Genomic DNA, 22,834 nt, shown 5'->3' on the forward strand with positions numbered 1-22,834 from the left:
TTAACCAACAAATTAAAACCAACAGTCATGCAATGCAGGGGGGGAAACCCAATATCAAAGATTCAGAATATCTAAAAACAATAACACAGGCAGCTAGGAATTAAAGCAACACACACGTGCCAAAAAAACCTAAGTTGAGACATATATATCTATCCAGTTTTTCCCATTCAAACAAGTCACTCAAAGCTGTGACCATAAAAGCAAACTCTAAGGTGAAAACAACCATGATCCCATCATGAAAACAATGTTTAATAGATTATTTTATTTTATTTTTCTGTTGGAAGCCACCCAGAGTGGCTGGGGAAACCCAGCCAGATGGGCGGGGTATAAATATATTATTATTATTATTATTATTATTATTATTATTATTATTATTATTAGCAAACTAACAAACTCAAAACTAAAAGCAGCAAAGGGGCAAAGGGGGTGGGCAGGGAGCCAGGGCTAACAATAAATACAGAATCAATGTACTGTATGTTCATTTTAAAACAGTGTCAATGTTCTCTGCAGAGAATATTAGACAATCCTATTATACAGCCCCTGGATGATATCAACAACGCAGTGACAATTTGACACACATCATGGCTTTGCTTGCAACTCTGTTGCTCATTTTTTCAAACAGGATGTAAGGAGATCATTGAGGATCAATTTACAGACAGCCGGCTGGAGTTCAGATGCCTGGCAATTGGAGTCCAAACTATGCTTTGATGTGCTAGAAATCTCATCTGTAGAAGCAGTCTCATGACCCAGCTTGAGTGCAGATATTTAGTAAAGTGCAGTGGTACCTCGGGTTAAGAACTTAATTCGTTCTGGAGGTCCATTCTTAACCTGAAACTGTTCTTAACCTGAGGTACCACTTTAGCTAATGGGGCCTCCTGCTGCCACCGTGCCACCGTGCGCGATTTCTGTTCTCATCCTGAAGCAAAGTTCTTAACCCGAGGTACTATTTCTGGGTTAGCGGAGTCTGTAACCTGAAGCGTCTGTAACCTGAAGCATCTGTAACCCGAGGTACCACTGTAAACCTAATTTGGGGACAAGGCAGACCTGGAATGGCAGATTATCCTTCTGCTGCATTTGTCGCCTTTCCATCTCCTGCCAGCCAGGGCAGAACATGGGGGGAGCAATTTTGCTGTGGTAGCTCCAGAATGGCACAGCACAGGGCTTCAAATCCATCCCCACTCCAGGAACAGGACTAGCTTTAGATCCAGCAGACCCATCACAGTCCTGGTCCATCCCATTCTCCAAAATGCCTTACACTAGCAGGGATGAATTTTTGTCCACCAGACTGTTCAGTGCAGCCCTTTGTGGTGGTGGAGCCTCCTGCCTGTGGAGTCTGGCAGAGCCTAGAAGAGGAACACCTCCACTGACTCCTAACCACCCGCAACAGTACAGGTCAGGAGGTTAGATTGCTCTGTAAATTACATTAGGAATAGGGAATCTGTGGCCTTCCACATGTTGTTGGCCTCCAACTCTCATCAGCCCCAGCCAGCATGGACAATAGTCAGGGATGATGGGAGTTGTATTCCAAAACCATCTGGAGGGCTGCAGGTTCTCCATCTATGCTTCAAGTCCTGGGGAGGCCATTCTTTCCAGATATTTGTACTTTTCTAGCATCGACACAACAGGCTGAAATTCAATGGTGTCCATTCTAGGGTGGGACTAGGTACATCTGTTGAATTTCTCTCACAAAGCTCTTAAAGGCACAGAAATTCCATCAGAGACAAACATTTTTTTAAAAAAAAACCATAGCCCTTGGACTATTACCATAAAGTTTTTAAGGTTTGGTGTTGTATTGTGTTTTAATTTGTTAGAAGTGTTACAGGAGTGTCCTGCACACGAGTAGGACCTTGGCAAACACACATGCCTCAAGGGCATGTTGTATCCCTCCTGCTCAATCATTTGGGGGCTTCAAAAGCTTTCTTCTGCCCGAACACCGCAGCGACTGATGCCAACAGACATCAGCACACTCAGGGATCTGCAGAGTGTATGCAGTGCGTGTAAGAGACCTCAGCAACTCAGCATTTGGCTAATTATTTTAATTACATATAAACACACAAGGAGCACTGCAACATGGCTCCCTCTCTCTCTAGCATCAGACAGCAAAGAGAAAGAACAAAGGACAATGGTCCCATTTCATGGAGCACAGTAACACAAACATCGTGTCTCCATCACTTCCCACTCTGTGGAATGAAAAACATACACCATCATGTGATAGACAACAATCCCCATAGCTGCCAAGTTTTCCCTTTTCTCACGAGGAAGCCTATTCAGCATAAGGGAATTTCCCTTAAAAAAAAAGGGATAACTTGGCAGCTATGCAATCCCATGACTGCAGACACAGGGAATGAATCTTCAACAGGAAGTTGCCCAGAGTGGCTGGGGGAAACCAGTCAGATGGATGGTATATGAAATTAATAATAATAATAATAATAATAATAATAATAATAATAATTCCTCTTCTTCTTCTTCCACTTGTGCATTAAAAATGGGGGATCCCACATGCTCAGATGTCATGTATAAAAGATGTAAAGATGGACAGATCAGTCATGTCAATTTCACTTGTTCTACCCCCCACTGCTGGAGGCAATATACCTCTGAACACCAGTTGCTGGGAATTGCAAGTGGGGAGGGGTTAACTTGGGTCCAGCTTTTGGGCTTCCCACTGGCATCTGGTTGGCCATTGTGAAAGCAGGACACCAGATTAGATGGACCTCTGTCATGCACCAGTAGCGCTCTTCTGATGTTCGGAAGGCAATTCCAACCACTTTCTGCATTAATCTGCAGATATTTTAAAATCCACATGATAATTCATATTTAATGTATAAATGATGATAAAATACAAATTTTAAAATGCTACTTATTAAATATGACAAAATACATATTTATCAAAACTTGTACTGAAATATCATTTGACTTCTAAATGTATTTTATCATATATAAAAAACACAGTTCTGAATGTATTTCAGTTTGTTTATTGAGCCAATAACTATATTGCAAAATGTGTATAAGTGCCAGATCTGAATAATAATTATGCTTTGATCCAGGATGAGCAATTTTGAACGGATCACCTTACAATGTAATTCTCCTCCATCCCTAAGACCATGTCCTTGGCAACTATCGTGCATCAGGGATCCATGACCCCAGAGTTTGTGATGCTGATGTGTGGATGTGTTGGGTGATGTGCCAATCCTGCACATACAAGCATCGCTGACCCAACTGTTGCCTGAAGCCAAGCACAAACAGGGTGGTTAACCAGCCCTGGACCAAGTTTTAAACCATCCCTAAGAATATGGAGAGTAATGTTTTCCATTGCTACACTACTTTCTCTTCTTGTCGGCTTCGTTTGATTGCTGTACGTCCTCTTTGGCGTCTTCTCCTGTTTCCCAAGCACTGCCATACTGCAGTGCATATTAATCTGAGAAATGCTTAGCAAGATATATGAGCATGTTGTAGCATTTTAACCTTTCCAGTGCTTTTCCCTTGGCCTCTGTCGTTCTCTCCCTTCGCCTGTAAATTAGCATGAGCTCTCTCTGGAATGCAGGGCCTGCTCATTTCTTTTATGGCACAAAGTTAAAAGGCAGCTTCACCTTGGCTTACGCTGAGTCGAAACAGCTGTATAACGGGCTAATTGGAAATTACCTTAACCTGCGTCACATGGGAGCCCCTGTTGAGAGAGTGTGTTGCATATTTAGCTGCTGCTCTGGTCACTGCTGCAATTATAAATATCCTTCCACTCAGTGTATTTGACTCTTTGTTTACCCAGCATCCAAGAAATGCAGCAGCTCATTTTTCTGTCCTTATTACAAAGGACAGCTGGCACCTTCAACAATGAAGTTCAATAAGTTTTGCAGACTTCAAAAATTGCATTTTAGTGCAAATGGCTTTTGGAGGATGTGTAGTGGTTGCAACCAAGATTTAGTTTTTGTTTCCTTCTGCATTCAGAAGCAGGAACATAGGAAGCTGCCTCATGAGTCCAATTATTGGTCCATCTAGCTCTGAATAGTCTACATTGGCTCATGATGGCTCTCCAGGATTGCAGTCCTGTTCAAAGAAGCCAGAGATTGAACCTGGACCCTTTGCATACAAAGCATCTGCTTTACCACTGAATTATGGCCCTTCCCTAAATGTAGAGAAATGACCTATGGCACTCGTCCAAGGCCTGGTTCTTGTTCTTTTGCTTTCTTTGTTCCTGGGCCATTAACAGTTTCCTGGTGCATGGAATTTAAGGGAGGGTTTCCCCCCCTACCTTTGTGTCATGAAAAGTGAACACCCTTCTTAATATCTGTGTGGTCAGGAGACAGTTAAAGGCCCTGGGAGATGGTGGGTGGGAGGGAAGGTAATCCCAATATTTTGTTCTGTATCTTATTTTAGAATTTATTGTAGTCTTGAAACAATTTTAAGGGTTCAGAGATCCAAAACTAATAAACAGCAGAAAGGGTTGGCAACTAATGAGGGGGAAATGACATGTATGTTACTGCACAGAAGCTTGATGTACCGGAATTAGCAGATGAGGCTTTTCATAGCTTTGATGTACATTTTATCTCCCGCTAATTGTTGCAGATTATATGACTGCTAAAGGCACAGCTAGAGGGACTGGTTTAAAAGTGGGCAACCCTAGGAGATTCCTGATGCACAGTCAAAAAAGAAAAGAAAAGGAGAGATGAGCATGGTTAGGCTTAATTTGAACCATGACTCTTTTCAGACATGTGGAGTAAGTGACTATTAGCAATTTGCTCTGCCGTTTCCATCAGAATTTTCTGCCATGCCCAGTGCCAGTACATAGAACAAGAGTTGTTAAAAACCAATGCAAAACAAAGATGATTATTTTATTATTATTATTTTATTGTCACCGTACCACTACAGTGAGATTAAACAAGCCCCCTCCCCCCACAATCTCTCAGTCCTTGTTACACTCTGTGTGCTGTCGTACGACCACCAACCCTGAATGTCAGCTGCAATGTTGCTGTCTTCCATTCAACAGCCTCACGGCCCATGGGTAGAAACTGTTCTTTAACCTGTTGGTTAAAGGGCAGGAGATTTTAAAAAGGTGTTGGCCAGGGTGTAAGTCATCCTTGAGAATGTTCCTCCTCTTCTGAGGCAACGGTCTCCCATGATAACATCTAGCGGACTCAGGGGACAGCCCACGATATCATGTGCTGTCTTCACCAGCCTCCGTAGTGACTCTCTGTCCATGGCTGTCAAACCAGCATACCACACCGTAATGCAGTATGAGAGAACACTATCGTGGACCAATAGAAGGAAATCATCAGTTGCTATCCAACCTTGTTCTTTCGCAAGACGCTGAGGAAACCACCTGAGCTGTATTGACCTTCCAAGTTAGGACTTCACTAAGATGGACTCCCAGGTATTTAAAGGAAGAGACTCTCTCCACACAGCCCCCCCCCCGATATACAACGGGGCTAGCTCCCCTCTCTTCCTCCGAAAGTCCAACACCATCTCCTTTGTCTTGCCAATGTTTAGGTGCAGATTGTTCTCTGAGCACCATGTGGCTACCTTTTGAACCTCCCCCCTGTACGCAGATTCATCTTTGCCTGTAATTAAACCCATTATGGTGGTGTCATCAGCAAACTTAATAATTGCAGTAGATGGGTCAGATGAAATGCAATCATATGTATACAATGAATACAGGTATGGACTTAGCACACATCCCTGTGGAGTGCCAGTGCTGAGCTTCAGGGAGGTAGATGTAACAGGTCCAATCCTCACTCTTTGTGTCTGATCTCTCAGAAAGTCTTTAATCCAATCACAGATGTTAGAAGAAAGGTCCATGTCCCTTAACTTTCCGATGAGAATGTCTGGAAGGATGGTATTGAAAGCCAAGCTATAATCAATAAACAGCATTCTGACATAATTCCCTGGTCTCTCCAGTTGACTCGCTGCAAGGTGAAAAGCTGTAGCGATGGCATCATCTGTTGACCAATTTCTCCCGTAGGCGAACTGGTGTTTATCAAAGTCCAGTGGAAAGCATGTTCTAAGATGTTGAAGGACCAATCTCTTGAAGCATTTCATCACTACAGAAGTTAAATTCTGCAATGGGTCTATAGTCATTTAGGCAGTTAATTGCTGTTTTCTTTGGGACTGGGATAATGGTGGCTGCTTTCAAACATGATGGAACACAAGCGGTTTGCAGAGAGATGTTAAAAATCCTTTTCAAGACCTCTGCTAATTGACCAGTGCAATTTTTTACCACTATTCCCAGCACCCCATCTGGGCCAGCAGCTTTGCTAGGATTGACTGCCTGCAATGCAGCTTTCACTTGATGGTCATATAAAACAAGTGGCTGTGAGTTTGTAGGCTGGCAGGCAGGAGCCGAGATATTTGCTCTTTTTACCTCATAGTGGGCAAAGTAGATGTTCAGCTCCTCCCTAAAAACAAGAACATCACACACACACACACACACACACACACAGGTATGACCATCAAAGACTGATCCAGCAATTTCTGCAGGAGAATAGAATCTTATTTGCCTAATACTAAAAGCATGTCAATGTCTGTGCTTGGCAAACCTCTCTGGTGAGAGTAGCAAAAGCTCTTCTGGGCACAGTTGCCTAACCATCTTCTTGGGCAATTGCATGCTAGGAGGAGAAGAGCAACAGTTTAGGACATAAGCCATGCTCGCACTAACCCCTTAGCACTCACCTACTATTACTATTAATACATTTGATAAAGTAGGGACATTGGGGTGTGGTTTCATTGCACCAAACTCAATGTAATGAACCCAACTGAAAAGGAAATAGACTGACACAAATGTCACACAAATGAATAAATGCATTGCAAATATATATGAGCCTCTTAACTAAAGAATGTAGGGAGGAGGGGGAAACAGGCAAAGCACAGAACAGAATGGAGAGAGAAAAATGACAGTGTGAGATTGATCCAGACAGATGACTAAAGAGCCTTGCGTTCTGTTAGAAATATTACTTGCCTCACACAATCAAGAGTGCCTCGTTACAAAACACTGTGTAGCATGTGCAGCACACCAGTTAAATTGCATATATATAAAGCTAATATTTCATCTCAAGAGTATTCGGTGGCAGAACAAGAAGAGATTGGGTCGAAGGCATGTCTGAGTCATGCAGAGCTCTGCAAGGAGAAGTCATTTGTCCTTCAGCAATGATTCATTTCTTCTTCATTTGAATTTCTGATAGGATTGCTAACTTTTCAACTGGCCTGTGTAGCTGCGCTTTTCTCGGCAGCATACAGGACAGACCTGAGCCGGTAATAATGTTTATCGCCATGCTGTGAAAAGCACTGCCTGAAGATCAAGCAAAAGGCACAAGAGCAGAATAAGCTCTTGTTTTGTTTTTATTACGGTCCATTTGCAACCTTAATTTCTGACCCTGCAAATTCAGGGTGAGTTACAATTAAGGTTGCCAGTGCTTTTCCTGGTCGGATTCCTGTGCCTTTAACAAGGAGAAGTTCAGCAGGGGAAGCTGTTCCTGCCATGCAGACGTAGCAATGGAAAAGCATGACCTGCTGGATGCTTGCCATGTTGGATCAAAACAGCACCCATCTTTCTCCAGAGATGGGTCCAAGGTGTGGAACTAGACAATGGGATGCATCTTTCTAGGTGCTGCTGGATAAGGCTGGCTTGTATTCCAAGGGAGAAATTCTTGAGCTTCCCCAAAATGCCAGGTTTTAATATGAGACTTCAGAAAATATTGTAGCTGAAGGTCAAGTTGACAGTGCATCAGACAGAAAACAGCTTGAATTCAAACTGGTAACTACAGTAATAAACATTATACTATGAAAATAAACATTCACTTCAGAAATGTAGGACTGGCATAAAGAATAGAGGCACAGCTGTGTTATGGAGGAGGAGGAACACACAAACTGGAATAAAGCTGCACCAAGAAAAGATGGGGTGGGTGGGCTGAGCCAGCATGAGGATTATTCTGAGACAGACAGACAGACAGACAGACAGACAGACAGACAGACACACACACACACACACACACACACACACACAGCTGCCTTTCCAATGCTGCCCCAGCTTTGCTGGAGCCAATTATGTGTGAGCATCTCCTACGCAGCTGGGAGGATTTCTTAAAATGGTGTGGATCTCTCTCAAAGAACTGGCAACACTCCTTCCTGACACAGTGCCAGTTCCATTGGGAAAGCCTATATGAGTGGGAAAACCTATCCATTCTGAAGGAAATCAGCCCTGAGTGCTCACTGGAAGGACAGATCGTGAAGCTGAGGCTCCAATACTTTGGCCACATCATGAGAAGAGAAGACTCCCTGGAAAAAGACCCTGGGAAAGATTAAGGGCACTAGGAGAAGGGGACGACAGAGGATGAGATGGTTGGACAGTGTTCTTGAAGCTAAGAACATGAGTCTGACCAAACTGCGGGAGGCAGTGGAAGACAGGAGTGCCTGGTGTGCTCTGGTCCATGGGGTCACGAAGAGTCGGACATGACTAAATGACTAAACAACATATGATTAGGCTCATCCATGTGGCCGGGTCATTTAAGCATTATCCCAATGATATTGGAGCTGCTATCATATCATTCCCTAATATGTGAAAGGCACCACATGCCAGGGAGATACTGGTTTGCCTCTGCAAGGAAGGAAGGAAGGCTTAGTCAGATGTAAGCCCACTTGATTCCCTGTCAGGGGAAAAGGAGGAGAGAGATATATGTTGAAGGAAAGGTTAATTGTGAGCAATCAAAAAATATAAAGGTGACACACTTTAGTTAGCAACTGTGTTTGTCATGGTTACATGAGTGTGATTCACCAGACCTGAACCCACAGGCATAGCAGCAAGTGCAAGCATTCCTCCATGGCACCCTGATAATCTAAATTGAGTCTGGGTTCAGGTCTGGTTTGGGGAGTGTATCAGTCTTGGTAGCCCTGATGGGTGACCTGTACTGAGGGATGGCTCAGGGGGGTGCCACCCTGTTCCAGGACTCTTACACTATATCTGTGGCCTTTGATACCATTGACCTCTGTTACTAGGAGTGTCATTTACCAGCTCTGTCTAGTGTGCCAGCTACAGCCAAATATGGATTGAGCTAGCCTGACTACTGGAGTCCAGACTAGATTACTGTGGTGTACTCTATGTGGGGCTGCCCTTGGACTTGACTCAGAAACTTGACCCAGGTTTATCAGCTAAACTGCTGATAGGATCAGGTTCAAGGTTCTTGTGTTAATATATAAAACACAAAACAACTTGGGTCCAGGACACCTTAAGGACCACCTGAGCCCTTATATCCCAGCCCAAGCACTGAGATTCTCCAGAGAAACACTGTTAGTTGCCTCTCATGTTTCAGAAACCCAGCTGCTTTTGTCCCATTCTGTAGAATACTTGCCCAGAATAAATTTGGCAGGAATCCTTACCACTAATTTCCAGACGTCTATTGAAGATACTTTTATGCTGACAGCACTATTCACTTGTGTGTCCTCTCTCCCCCTCCACATAAGTCACTTATTTATCTATTAATTTATTTATTTGTGGCATTTGTATACTGGTTAATTATTCACAATTCTAAGCAGGGCACAGAAAAAAAAACCAATCCATAGAAGATGAGACAATATAACAATTAAAAAATAAATTAAAAAGCCAAACACTACCTTAAAATGCCTGCTGAAACAAGAAAGTCTCAGCCATGCACTTGAAGTTCAGCTGCCTATCTGATCTTAGTGGGCAGAGAGTTCTCCAGATTTTGGTCCACTACACTAAATGCATAGTTTCTAGTGTTTACAAGCCATGCCTCTGAGCCATTGAGGACCACCAAGAGAGACTCCCCCAAAATCTCAGTGATCAAGCTGGTATATAAGGGACCAGGGGATCTTCAAGAGATCGTGGACCCATGTTGTTAAGGGCCTTGCAACCTTTTAAGCACTGGAGTGGCGGTAGTCTGTCCCCATCAAGAGTCTAGCTGCAACATTTTGCACTAGCTAGAGCTGGTATATGGAAGCAGAAAATATTTGCCATCTCTGACAATTGCCATGCAATACCAAGCAGTGTTTGACAGTATCCAATATGTAGCAGTCAACACTTGGCAACAATGTTATCAGATATGAGAATGGCATCTGCAGCAGTCTGTATTTGACAGACTCTGACACAACCAATATTTGACAGTAGACATGCAGTAGCAATCATTATTGGACAGTACTGTATCTGACTATTGGCTCACAATAAAAAAAAATACTTGTATTTTAACATTCACATTGACAATCAAACAACGCAAATTCCACATTTGAATTCCAGCTTTCAATTCTGAAATTCAAATGTAAACTGTTGAGGTCAAATTTGCAAAATGTGAACTTTCATCAGAGTTTCAAATTTTGCAAAAGTCTGAGCATTTACATGCATCTGAATGGATGGCAGCTACCAAGAGCTGAAATCAGGAGCAAGTCAGCAATAAAACACCCGATTTCAGTGAAGTTAACCTTTTTTTTTCAAAGAAACCAAAACAGCTCAGGCCAAGTGATCAAAGCAACTTTTGCCAGTAGGTCTTGTCCCAATGAGGCAGCTGCAACGACTGAAGGGCCCTGCCACCCCACTGCTCTCTAAAACTCCTGCCCCAGTTTTTCCCCCAGCAACCTGAGGCTCCTTTGTCTTGTCTTTCTTTGCTCCACCCTCTTCATTCCTCTTCATGTTCTGGACAACCAGGGGTGAGGGAAGCTGATGGCAGCAGGAGGGGGAGATACCCTGCCTTCTTCAGCAGCTTGCCTCATCTCTGCCTCTTGGGACCCTTGTTGTCCATTCTCCACTTCTGCCTCTGATTCTGGAACACTGCCCTGCCTTAGCACCCTTAGGTCCCCGGATTCTCTTCAACACCAATCCCAAAGGATACAATATATTTTAAAAATTCAAACTGACATTTATCTCCAAAGAACTAGTCTAAACACCATTAGGAAGGACCACAGTGGAGAGGCAGAGCATCTAATTTGCATGCAGGAAGTCCCAGGTTCACTCTTCAACATTTCCAAGTAGGGCTTGAAACCCTAGAAAGCTGCTGTCAGTCAGTGCTGACATTCCTATGTTCTTATGGCAGCTACATGCAGACATACCTATAAACATGCATATATACATGTATGTGTTTAGGCAGAAAGCATACACACACATATGTACAAATAGCCAGCTACTCTGTGTACAGTTCTATCATATACACAAGAATACAGTCATACTGTCGACATATAGGGAGACAGGAGAGGGAGGAAATGGTTCAGTACATAAAAATAAACACACTTTTGGGTTTGTCTATCCATGCAGTCCACAGATGTACAAAACCAAACCAAGCATGCAGAAGGAAAGCACTCTTTGTCATACAAATTCATCCTGACTTATCCTCACCCGTTTGTTCTAAAATTCAGACACGGGCACACACACAAAATGAAGCCTTCTTGACAAAGGCAATGCTTGTCAACTTAAAATCCTGAAGAGCAGAGAGTCCCAAGTGGGTTCACCTTATATGAAAAGCACAGCCAGTTCTCAAAGCTGTGGTAGCAAAGAAGAAGCCTAGAATTAACACAATTCCTATTTATAGCCCTTTGATTAGAGGCTTGTCACCTCAAAGTTTTTATTCCCTTTATCCATTTATAAGGCCATAACACAGTTTGACTAGAACTAAATAGCCTAGTGTCCCACAGATCTCACCAGAACTTAATGTGCCATTCAGATACAGTTAAATTAGTAATAGACAGCAGCCTGTGCACCACAGGGCTGGAGCTGGCTCAGAAAACACTCTTTCCCTCGCTATTGCTCCCTTGGTGGCTTATGTGTAGTAGAAAGCCAAGGGGAGAAAGGCAGTTCAGAAATGGTGGTAAGCTCTCAGGATAGTCAGCCCTTCATTTCCTGCCGCGTGTCCTGAAGAGAGAGGCTGTGTGGAACTGGGGGTTTTTGATGCTCACAGTCAGTAGCGCCAAAGCAACTGTACAAAAGAGGAGTTGAGTAGCTGTGTGGGGTTTGCCAATCCAACGTTGAGTGGAGCATGCTGTAGTGAGCATTTCCAAAGCCAGCTCCCCTGAATTAGCAGAGCAGAGGTTGCCTAATCGACCTCACAATGGCTAGTGCTCCGATTTTCCCCCTGTTTGTGAGCCTTGAGAGATGGAGCTGGAGAGCGGGATGTCTTGCTGCCGATGTCCAAGCACCGTGCTCCACAGTGGCCTCTTAAGGGAGAGGCTGCAAGTGCCTGCAGCTCACTGCCAGCGCTGCTTCGCAGCAAGGTAATCCCTTCTAAGCATCCTGTAGCAACAGTCAGCAGAATGCTTTCTCATTCTTGACAAATCCTTGCCAGGTTTTGCTGAGCATGGAATTTTGGGCCGTCCAAAGTCTCCAGACAAGTTAAAGCACCTGCCTTCAGGGATAATTCCACTAAATTGGGTGAGCTGAACAACGGTGCCAACTTTATACTCCTTTAAAACCTGCTAGTATTTATAAACATCTCCTCTCTACTGGAAAGTACCCAGCTTGGTGATGGGGAACAAAAAGGGAGGGCTTGGGCTACGTTGTCTGTAATAAAAAAAGCCAGTTCATTTCAAGTCTCCTTGAAAACTGCAAATGTGTTGGGTAATTCTTACCATGCAGCAACCTAACAATAGTTGATTTATTTTAAAGAGAAAAATGGAAATATCTTGAGATACCTGCCTATCTATCTATCTATCTATCCAGTGCTTTTTTTCTTTAAAAAATGTTTAGGGGTAATCTCATTTGGATTCAAGAAAATCACCATTTTATCGTTGAAATCAGAAAAAAATAAATACAGTAAATGGACCAAAGTACAAAGATTCACAAAATGTTTAGGGGTATGCATCCCCCTGCGTCCCCCCAGAAAAAGCACTGTATCTATCTATCATCTATCTATCTATCTATCTATCTATCTATCTATCTATCTATCTATGCATAATAGCCAATGGTGTGCAGTGTTTGGCCTGCAGAGTTGTGCTCAGTTGTATACATTTATTTGTGCTTTTATTTATAGAAGTATTTCTTTACCACCTTACCATGAAATAACAGAGGGGTGTACAATGTTAAAACACAAAACGCGCTATTAAAAATACAGATAATCATAAAATTGTAGCGTCGCAGGGGACCCCAAGGATCATCTAGCCCAACCTCCTGCAATGCAGAAATCACTGCTAAAGAACCCACACGCACCTTCATTATTATGGTGACTGGCTAATCAAAATAAAAATTAAATAGTTGCAAAGGCCTGTTAGCATAAAAAATGCCTTTGAGAGATGCCTGAAAGTCAAGTGTGAGGATGCCTGCCACAAGGTACAACAAGGTCTAGGGTGGCTTGCGTTTCTGGTCTTGCTGTTTGGTTTGGACTTGCTCTGCAGTCTTGATCCTGATTTCTCTTTGGTTCTGATTCGTGGTTGGATCCTGACGGCTCTTCTGATCCAGCTCCCAGGTCCTGACTCGCTCCAGATTGTTGCCCACAGCCCAGCATTGAGATAGCCCACCTCAACTTGAGAGTACCATAAACGAACACTGAACATATGATAAGGCTGAAAGAGATGAAGCAAGAACTAAGAGGAAGCTGTGCCCAGATCCAACAAATAGCTACCCATGTGAAATGAGCACAAAGTTGCCTTCTGCCCTCTTCAGCTCAGTCCACCCCCCACCCCCACCCCCAGGCACCAGTACCTAGGTCCCAGTGCTTCAGGTGTCAGGGCTAGTAGGTTCCTGGATGAGTCCTTGCCTATAGCTTCAATGAATCACTTCCTTTTAAAATTATGACAGCTGATTTTCTGGTAGTCATAAAACCTTGATTATATGTTTTCGCAGAACTCCCAAAACGCTGTATACAGCAGTTACTTAATGACACATGTTGATGATAATGTTTTGCTGATACCCGATAGCTGTCTAATCCTGCCCACAATTATTCCTGACCTCCTCATTTCTCTTTCAGAAGTTGATGTATATCATACCATCAGGGGGAAAGGAGATGATTAAACCCGTCTGCTCTGCCAGCTTTTAATGCTTCTTGCACTCATGCCATCCCCAAGTGCTTTCAATCCATGCTAGCACCACAATCTCACACATAAAAAAACCACTTGTTGGTGGCCATGTATGACAACATATGATCTTCAGCATCGCCGCGCTTCGAAAGGCCGCCCTGCACTGCCAGTTCCGAGACTTAGAAGATGCCCTAATGGATCGAATTGTCTGCGGAGTCCGGGACAACCGTCTACAATGGCGCCTCCTCGCCATGCCAGAACTCACGCTGCATAAGGCCATCGAGGAGGCTGTGGCCTCAAAAGCTGCTGAACTCTCCGTTCAGGAGATCCACAAGGCCAGCAGCCCGCCTCTCGCGAGGAAGCCAATCCCAGTGCACCAGGAGGAAGCCAGCAGTGACAAGGCATCCGACAGTGAAGACGAGGACATGCACCAGACAAAGCGGGAGCGCGGAAAATTCAAACTGAAGGCCAAGAACAAATCAGAATGTGCCAGGTGTGGAGGCAACCATTCGCGTGCCAAGTGTCAATTCAGAGACACCATCTGTAAGCAATGTTCCAGAAGGGGCTACATCGCTAAGGTCTGTCGATCGGCTCCATCCGACACCCCCCCTTCACCACCTCGCAAGTCCAAGTCGTCACCCCGGTCCACCAAGGAGAGCTGTTTCGCCCTCACCAACTGCCACTGCCCATCCGGAACCATGATTGGACAAACCGACACACCTACGCGACGGAAGCTACACATCACCATGCTCATCGAAGGAGCTCCGTGCGACATGGAGATTGACACTGGGTCTGCCTTGTCCATCGTGTCCTGGAGCACCATAAAAAGACTCATGCCCAAGCTGTCCGAGAAACAACTGTCAAGGACCTGAGGGAAAACTATATACACTAATACATAACATGGTGCAAGCCTCTTCTCGCAATTACAGGTTGTTTTTACCTTTGAAATTGCATGGGTGTGTGGCACTTCCATCAGCAAGAGAGGGACAGAACTTGGGTGTAAAGATATGGGGGGGGCACTCTTGAACGAGGTTGCTTATGGTGTTCAGCATTTCAGCAAAGCATCTCCTCTTAAACCTTGGCCTTGAGCAAACCCAGAGAAGGCAATACTATGGATCTGTCCCTCCCTAGTATCCTCAAATATACATACAAACACAGAGATAAATGCATGCCCCCTCCCCTTTTCATCCTTAAACATTCAACTGTAAGCACTGGTTGGTTGCCAGCCTGCTGGCGAACGAATGATTTATACTTCAGAGAATGAATCAATACAATATATGGCCAAAGACATCTTTAATCTTTCAGAAGGATTAGGCTGCAAGGGGACATCAGCAGCATTGCACAGCCTTTCAATTCAATTTTCAATTTGGAGAGTGAGAGAAATGGCTTCTCTCTTTCTTCTCTTCCCTTCCTACCATATGTCTCCCTTTTTCTTCTTCCTTTCTTTTCCTAAAATTAAAGATGGGTGAAAAATCCAGTTTCATACAGTTGCAGGTGCGTGCTTCTGTAATTTGTCAGCTGTTTATTTTGCACCACCGAAAGGACATCACTTTCATAAGCCCTATTTTGGTCTCTGTGTGTTCTACTCCACCCTAGGGGAGTGCCAGTCCAGGTTTCTCCCACAACAAGGAGTACCCCTCCTCTCCCTCACCTCTCCCCAGTGCAACATGTCCACCCACAAAAAAAGAGGGGGAAAGAGAAGAAAAGCATCCTCCTCCCCCCTCCAATGAGTCATGGGTGTCATAGAATCACATAATTGTAGAGTTAGAAGGGACCCCAAGGCTCATCTAGTTCAACCTTCTGCAATGCAGAAATCACAACTATAATATTGGCATCCAACCTCTGTTTAAAAACCTCCAATGAAGGTCTTCCATTTCACTGTAGAACAGCTCTCACCACCAAAAAGTTCTTACTTCGGAATCCCCTTTCTTGTAATTTGAATTCATTGAGTCTTTTGTGGACTTTTGGAGCAGAGGAAACAAGCTTGCTCCATCATTCATGTGACCGCTGTTCAGATATTTGAAGAATGTCTATCATAGCTACTTTTAGTTTCCTCTTCTTCAGGCTAAGCATGCCCAACTCCCTCAACCATTCTTCATAAGACTTGGTTTCCAGACCCTTGATCATCTTGGTCGCACATGTTCCAGCTTGATACCCTTCTTAAACTGTGGTGCCCAGAACACAGTACTCTAGGTGGGGTCTGACCAAAGCAGAATGGAGTGGTACTATTACTTTTGTTGATGCAACCTAGAATAGCATTTGGTTGTTGTTTTTAAATTATTATTATTTAATTATTATTTTTCCGCTGCTGCTGCTGCATCACACTGTTGACTCGTGTTAAGCTTGGGGTCTACTAAGACCCCCAGATCCTTTTTAGATATACTGCTGTCAAGCCAGGTGTCCTCCATCCTATATTTGTGAAACTCATTCTTCCTGCCTAAGTGTAGAACCTTACATTTGTTCCTATTGAAATTAATTTTGTTAGTTTGGGCCAGTTCTCCAATCATTTCAAAGTCATCTTTAATCCTGATTCTATCTTCTGGTAGTTCTGACAGCTGCAGCAGCTGGGTGTGCACATCAGTTCCCCTTCCATCTGGATATATCTTAAGCCTAAAGAGGTGTGAGGAGATCTCTCACGTGGCATCACAAAGAACCATAAAACTCTGGGGAGTTACTTTCATAACAGAAAGCTTCTGTAGATGCAGCAGCATTTTCGTACACCTCCTAAAACTGTATGCAATAGTGAAACTATCTCTGAGCAGCAGGGGATAAAGGGGCAGTCATGGGCTAATTTAGGTTGCACACAGTGTCCACCTAGGGCTGCCAAGTTGACACCCAAAAATCTTGCCTATACTTTTAAATATTTCAAAGCAGTGAGAGTGGATACAGCCACTGCACCTCTTGCACATTACTCTTCCCAGTTTCTGCACCAGCCTTCCTTCCCCAGCCTGCTGTGGCAAGCAGGATTCTCTTTTATCTTACACATAGTGAGCTGGGAGGGAACATTGAGGGACCAGCAAACATACGGCATGGAAGACTCATTGGCTGTGTTGCCCACTGCAGACACCCACTTTTTGTAGACAAAGATTCTGTACCTGCGAAACAGGCTGCAATCAACACCACCTAAAACTTCCCCTGGGAGGACGGTGGGAGAAGTCTCACCTGTTAATTTCTGCCTGCCAAAGTTTCTGTCCATTATCAGGTGGCCATCCTATGTCCCAGCAAAGATATGCTTGGGATTCCCACTGAATTATCATCCATGACATTAAGCTGGCATTGCAGAAGCTGCTTGAGATGCCCAGAAGCAAGTCTTATTTATCCCACAATGCAAATCATAGGAATTATGCAGCAAAGACTGAAGTGCCATCTACCGGTGCTGCAAGTCATCACACCCACCAAAAACTCATCTCAGCAGTCTTTTACACTCTCATCATTTTGAATAGCCCACAGTGGCTGGGATAAGAAGAAAGTCCACATGCACAGGATTTTCAAGAGTTCTGGGAAGTCTGGAGAACTGGAGATAATGAATGAGGGCCACATCCCTACTAGAAAACATGGCTGCCCATTCCTGCTTAAGAGAGGGATTGCTATGCTTGCAGTTGAGCACTGTTTTCTTCTCCATTATGTCCTCCTTATAGCCCTCCTAGTCTTTAGGAATAAGTTGAGTCTACTTTCAATCGAAGAATGGCGAGACTTGAGTCCCTGGCTTTCAGAGCAGTGAGCATTATCATCAACGTTAATCCAGAAAGTCCCAAATGTAGCCAGAGGGGAGCTTCCTGTGTCAGGAAAACAGCTATTGAGCACCCCTATATGTGATTTAAAAACAAAGGCTTCCCCAGTAACACTAACCTTTGGCTCAGTATAAACATTTTTTTGTGTTTTGTGTTTTTAAAAAAATGAGGAGGTGTGTGTGTGTGTGTGTGTGTGTGTGTGTGTGTGTGTGTGTGTGTGTCAACTAGATGCATAAAAAGAACCCATCTGCCTGTAACTGCTAGGTACTCCCTTGTCTTCCAGCACTTACTGTCCCTGCAATGAATGGAATAGATGGATGTCAGGCTTTATGCTGATTGCATATGGAGAGAAGGTATGGTCCATTCTGCTTCCTGGCTCAGTAAAGTCACACATTCAGAGTAGTGTCACTCATACCTGCCCCTGGCAACTGCCATGGCTCCCTACGGAGGACTGAGTCACACCTTGAGAATGTTTGTTCTATCTTTCTTGGGGGAAATGCCTGCACCATTTTGCCTTCTGCAAACACTTCTTGTGCAACCCACGCCTTCTTATATAGAGGATGCCTGGGCCAAATCCTAGAGTCCTTCCCTGCCTCTCTGCAATGCCCTGAAAACTACCACGCCTCTGCAAACAGTAGCAATAATGAATTCAGCCCAGGCTGTGCAATTAAAAGGGCTTAGGCGAGATTTATAGCAGGATTATATCTGCAGGGTATTACCAATGTCTAACATTTGGACTCTATGTAGTCCTTGAAAATAAGCAATTACAATGAGCTTGATGTGCTGTATAAACACATAAACACAGAGGCTTTGGCTCCAGGTTGGAATATGTACCTCTACTGGCAAGTCTAGCAGATGGAGAGAGAAGGGCAAGCAACACGTACACCAAGCTGAAAGCAAACTACCACTAGCGTTTCAGCATCTCATAAGTTTGTATCATAGGTTGAGTTTCCACTATTCGTATTGTTGGCCTTGCTCCTGTGATTTTACAAGAGTCTGAAACACAGCAAAGCTTTTTCTGGCAAGTGGCGATGATGGGAGTTACCTTCTCTATTTCTGCTTCTCAGGTTGCTGTTAAAGGCAGAAGAACAGAGATAGGACAAATGTGGTGGCAATCTTACAGGCTCCACATTTGATTTGAACCTTTACTCTATTTAACAGTTACTATTCTCTCCATTAGGGACGCGGGTGGCGCTGTGTATTAAACCACAGAGCCTAGGGCTTGCCGATCAGAAGGTCGGCAGTTCGAATCCCCATGATGGGGTGAGCTCCCGTTGTTCAGTCCCAGCTCCTACCCACCTAGCAGTTCGAAAGCACATCAAAGTGCAGGTAGATAAATAGGTACCACTCTGGCGGGAAGGTAAACAGCATTTCCGTGTGCTGCTCTGGTTCACCAGCAGCAGCTTAGTCATGCTGGCCACATGACCCAGAAGCTGTACGCTGGCTCCTTCGGCCAATAAAGTGAGATGAACGCCTGGACCTAACGGTCAGGGGTCCCTTTACCTTTACCTATTCTCTCTGTTGAGCTTCTCATCCAATCAAAGGAAAGAAAAAGCCAGGACTTTGCTTCATAGATTATGTTGTGTGCACTAGGATCCCCACTTGGTTGGCTAGGATTGTGAATGAAACAGCCTCACTGTCCAAGGTTGGAAACAGGGTGTGTAAAATAATTTGTAATGGGCCATCACTGACACAGTGATGGGTGGAGCTTTATCAATGAGTAGAGCTTAGCAGAGTGTCCCCACACTTTCCATTCTGACACTTAACTACTACTTGCATAACTGTACTCTTGCTGCCTCATGGTATGCTACACACTAATATAGCAGTAGTAGAAGAAAAATTTCCTCTAGGCTCAGGATGTACAAAACATGCCTCTTAATTTCCACAGGTATTTCTGTCTTTCCACATATTGGCACTCTGAACACTTAGCAACACAAAATATACAGTATTCTCATCGGACATGGACAATTCATGCACATTTATTTATTTATTTAACAAAACTTACACAATGCTTGATTTTAAAAAAACAAACAAACCTTAGTCTAAACAGTTTACAAAAATATAAAACATTAAAATTCTTCATGGCCACATCCCTTCTCTGTGACCTCCTTATAGCAATCACTTTTTCTGCTGCTACAGTTAAAACATTTAAAGGCAACATCAAAATGTTCTCCTAACTGGATTGTAGCATGAAATGCAGCACACACTCAGTTTCTTAATGATTCTTTGTAAGCTGGTCATCACCATCACATCTGCCTCATTGACAGCATTGTTTGCACTTCATGAAGAATGAACCTCCTGAAGAACATTTTCAGCAACGTCAACCAATAGCAATAACTTTCTTGTCTCCTTCAGAGATTATCACTTTCTAAACAATGTAGCCAATGGGGACCCATTATTCACTCAACTGTTACCTTCAACACAACGGATATATAGATGTGCTACAGTGAAGATTTGTAACAATCTTTTCTGGCTTCCAAGACTCACATATAAGTTAAAAGATAAATCCATCAACACTCAAGATACCCTATTATCCATGGTTGGTTTTTTTTTAGCACTGCAGCCCATATCTCATTCCACAGCAATAGGAGCAGCTATCCTTTCCCCGTGGTTCAGTATATTATCTCTATCCCATACATCATCTCTTTATAGGAACAGCAGTTTACCTACCATTCTCTCTGGATTTCTGGATGAAGGCCTCCACTCCACTCTCACCATAGCTGCCTTCAGAGGCTAAGGTCGAAACATAATTCCACTTGAATGCTTTGACAATATCCACCATGGCCTGGGCTTGGTAGGTGTCCGAGGGGACGACACGGGAAAAGAAGTCATATCTGCTGTTGTCACTCAGGTCAGGGGCGGTGGAAGCATAGCTTATCTGAGGAATCTGTGAAGGTGGAGAGAGAGAAAGAGAGAGATCTCACAATGTCAAACTGGATAATCCATTCTAGAAATCCATAAACCTCACACTAGTATTTGAGCATCAGTTTTCTAATGGACTGTCCCATGGGAAGAACATTTGTTGTTCTTTGAAAGCAAAGACTCCGAGATTAATAACTGGGCTAGGGACAAGCAGTCCCCAGTTTCTTACTGTATTCAGGTTAAGTCATGTCACAGCTTTTGGAGAGACCATAGGGCGTGGTCCTTCTAATTCAGTATTGTTGACATTGAATGGCAGTGGTTCTCCAGGCTTCCAGGCTAGGTCCTTCCCAGCATTACTTGAAGCTGTCAGTGATTGAATATGGGAAATTCTGCATCCAAAGCATTTGCTGTGCCTCTAAGCTGCAGTCCTTCCCAAGGGATGAGCACCACGAATTAGAAAGGGTCTGAATCTTTATTGGGAACCACCAAAGAGCCAATTCAGAACACTTTTCTAGACATCCATACACAAGGGCAGAACATAACCAACCAGAAATGCTGAAACATTTTTATAGCAACCAATCACCCAGTGGAGAGGGAAGCCATTGATCTATTTTAAAATGGGGTGGCCTGTTTTGCCAGGCAATCAGCGGTCATCAAAACTGCTGAATACTTCTAATTGCATGGTCACTTCTCCCCTATAGCTATTTAAGTCTGTGTGGCCACAGTGGCTTCATTCAGATGCTGTTTTAACTATGTTGATGTAGTATGTGAAGATGGCATGGGCCATTATGCCACTCCCACCCTCAGCATCCCCTATTGCTACTCTCTCTCTCCTCCCAACTTTTGCATTTCAAGCAGCAAAGTTATATATTCTTGCAATCAGAAGCCCTAATTGTGTTGGGTTCCAATGCATGGGGAGTCCTATAAGTTCATTCATCCAAAAGCATGAATGATTTCCATTCTGGCCTCAATGTAGGAAAGGTGGGATACAGCAAACAGTGATGTTGGAAGTAGGGGCAAACCTGTGCCCCCTCCACATTTTATTTCAAGATAGCTAAAAGAAAACCTGGATGTAGCTAGTGTATTGTGCTGCTTGTAATTCATACTTGGTTTATAGAGGAAATAATAACTAGGGGAGTGCACATGACCCAAGATTCACATTTGATCTGTATTAGTGCTTTTTAAAATCAGATCTGTTTCTGAGTCACTCTGGGTTCCCTCTGCTTCAGTCTGTGCTCCAGGTTCTGAGATATTTTTGATGAAACCAAGCTCTGTGTTTCCCATTTGCTATAATAAGGAACCTAAAAACAGCTACAACCCTCCCATTTTTGGTCAAAGGGGTGAGATTTACAGGCACAAGAGCCCCTCCAGAGTGGATGGAATCTGCCAAATTGCAGACAGATTGCTGCAGGGACTAATTGTGGGTGAAGTAATCCATAATCCATATTATGCAAACTAAAACTCCCAAGTCCATCAGCTTCTTATTTTTGAAAAAAAGGGAGCAGGCAGTTCTCTCCCATTTTTTCTTACCTTAAAAGAGGCAGCCAAGTGCAATCTGGCTTGTACATTTTTTAAAAAAGCTTTGCAGCCTCACACTAGCCTCTTGGTGCTTGTTTGTGTCCTCTGAATACTTAAGACAAAGGCTTGCAAGAATACACCAACAAGCACCAATTGGAGAGAGAGGACCAGGTAGTTGTTTCATCCCGCTGCACCTTTGAGACTTCTCCTACTTATACAATGCCTGCAGGGACTAGGAAGCTCTCCCCAGTGCCAACCAGCCAGCATTCATGCTATGACAAACTGTGGGGAAGGAGTGTCTTCTCTGCCACTTCCCCATCCTTAAGCCTCAGAATGTTGCAAAGGGAGGTTGAAATGGGAACTCCAGATCAGAGAGAAGAAATGAAATGTGCTCACATTGATATAACAGAACAGCCTTCTAATAGAGATAGACCTCAGCTCCTCAGCCCATAGATCTTAGTCTAGAGCCCCAGTCAGTATCTATTGGTTCCTTATTAGATTCTTAGCACTACCAGCAATAAGATGTATGTAGCCTGACAATGGGTAAAGAGAGGGTGAAGAATCAGGCTTTGGAGTAGTGTTCATCTGGCTCCAAATTTCTTCTAAATCGTCCCAAGAGGTTTCTTGTTCATTGCTAGAAGGTGATGGCTGTGATTAACGAGGTGGAGAACAGCAGCAAAGCCAATGTTAAAAGGATATTCTTTCTCCTTCATCCCTCCCCAAAGAACACATTTGGTCCGATCACAGAAGAGGAGCCTGGGAAGCACTAGAAAATAATAATGCCGTCGCTA

General features: G+C 43.7%; 1 protein-coding gene across 1 annotated transcript in view; it reads right to left on the reverse strand.

Annotated features, from left to right (window-relative positions):
* GRM4 (glutamate metabotropic receptor 4) overlaps positions 1-22,834 on the reverse strand; it is a 241,850-nt gene that overhangs the window by 156,448 nt on the left and 62,568 nt on the right. Inside the window, exon 2 of the mRNA XM_035122273.2 lies at positions 20,334-20,550. Within this exon, the coding sequence (XP_034978164.2) occupies positions 20,334-20,550 (217 nt within the window). The remainder of the gene's footprint in view (positions 1-20,333; positions 20,551-22,834) is intronic.

Source organism: Zootoca vivipara, chromosome 7 (assembly GCF_963506605.1).
Source record: "Zootoca vivipara chromosome 7, rZooViv1.1, whole genome shotgun sequence".
NCBI lineage: Eukaryota > Metazoa > Chordata > Lepidosauria > Squamata > Lacertidae > Zootoca > Zootoca vivipara.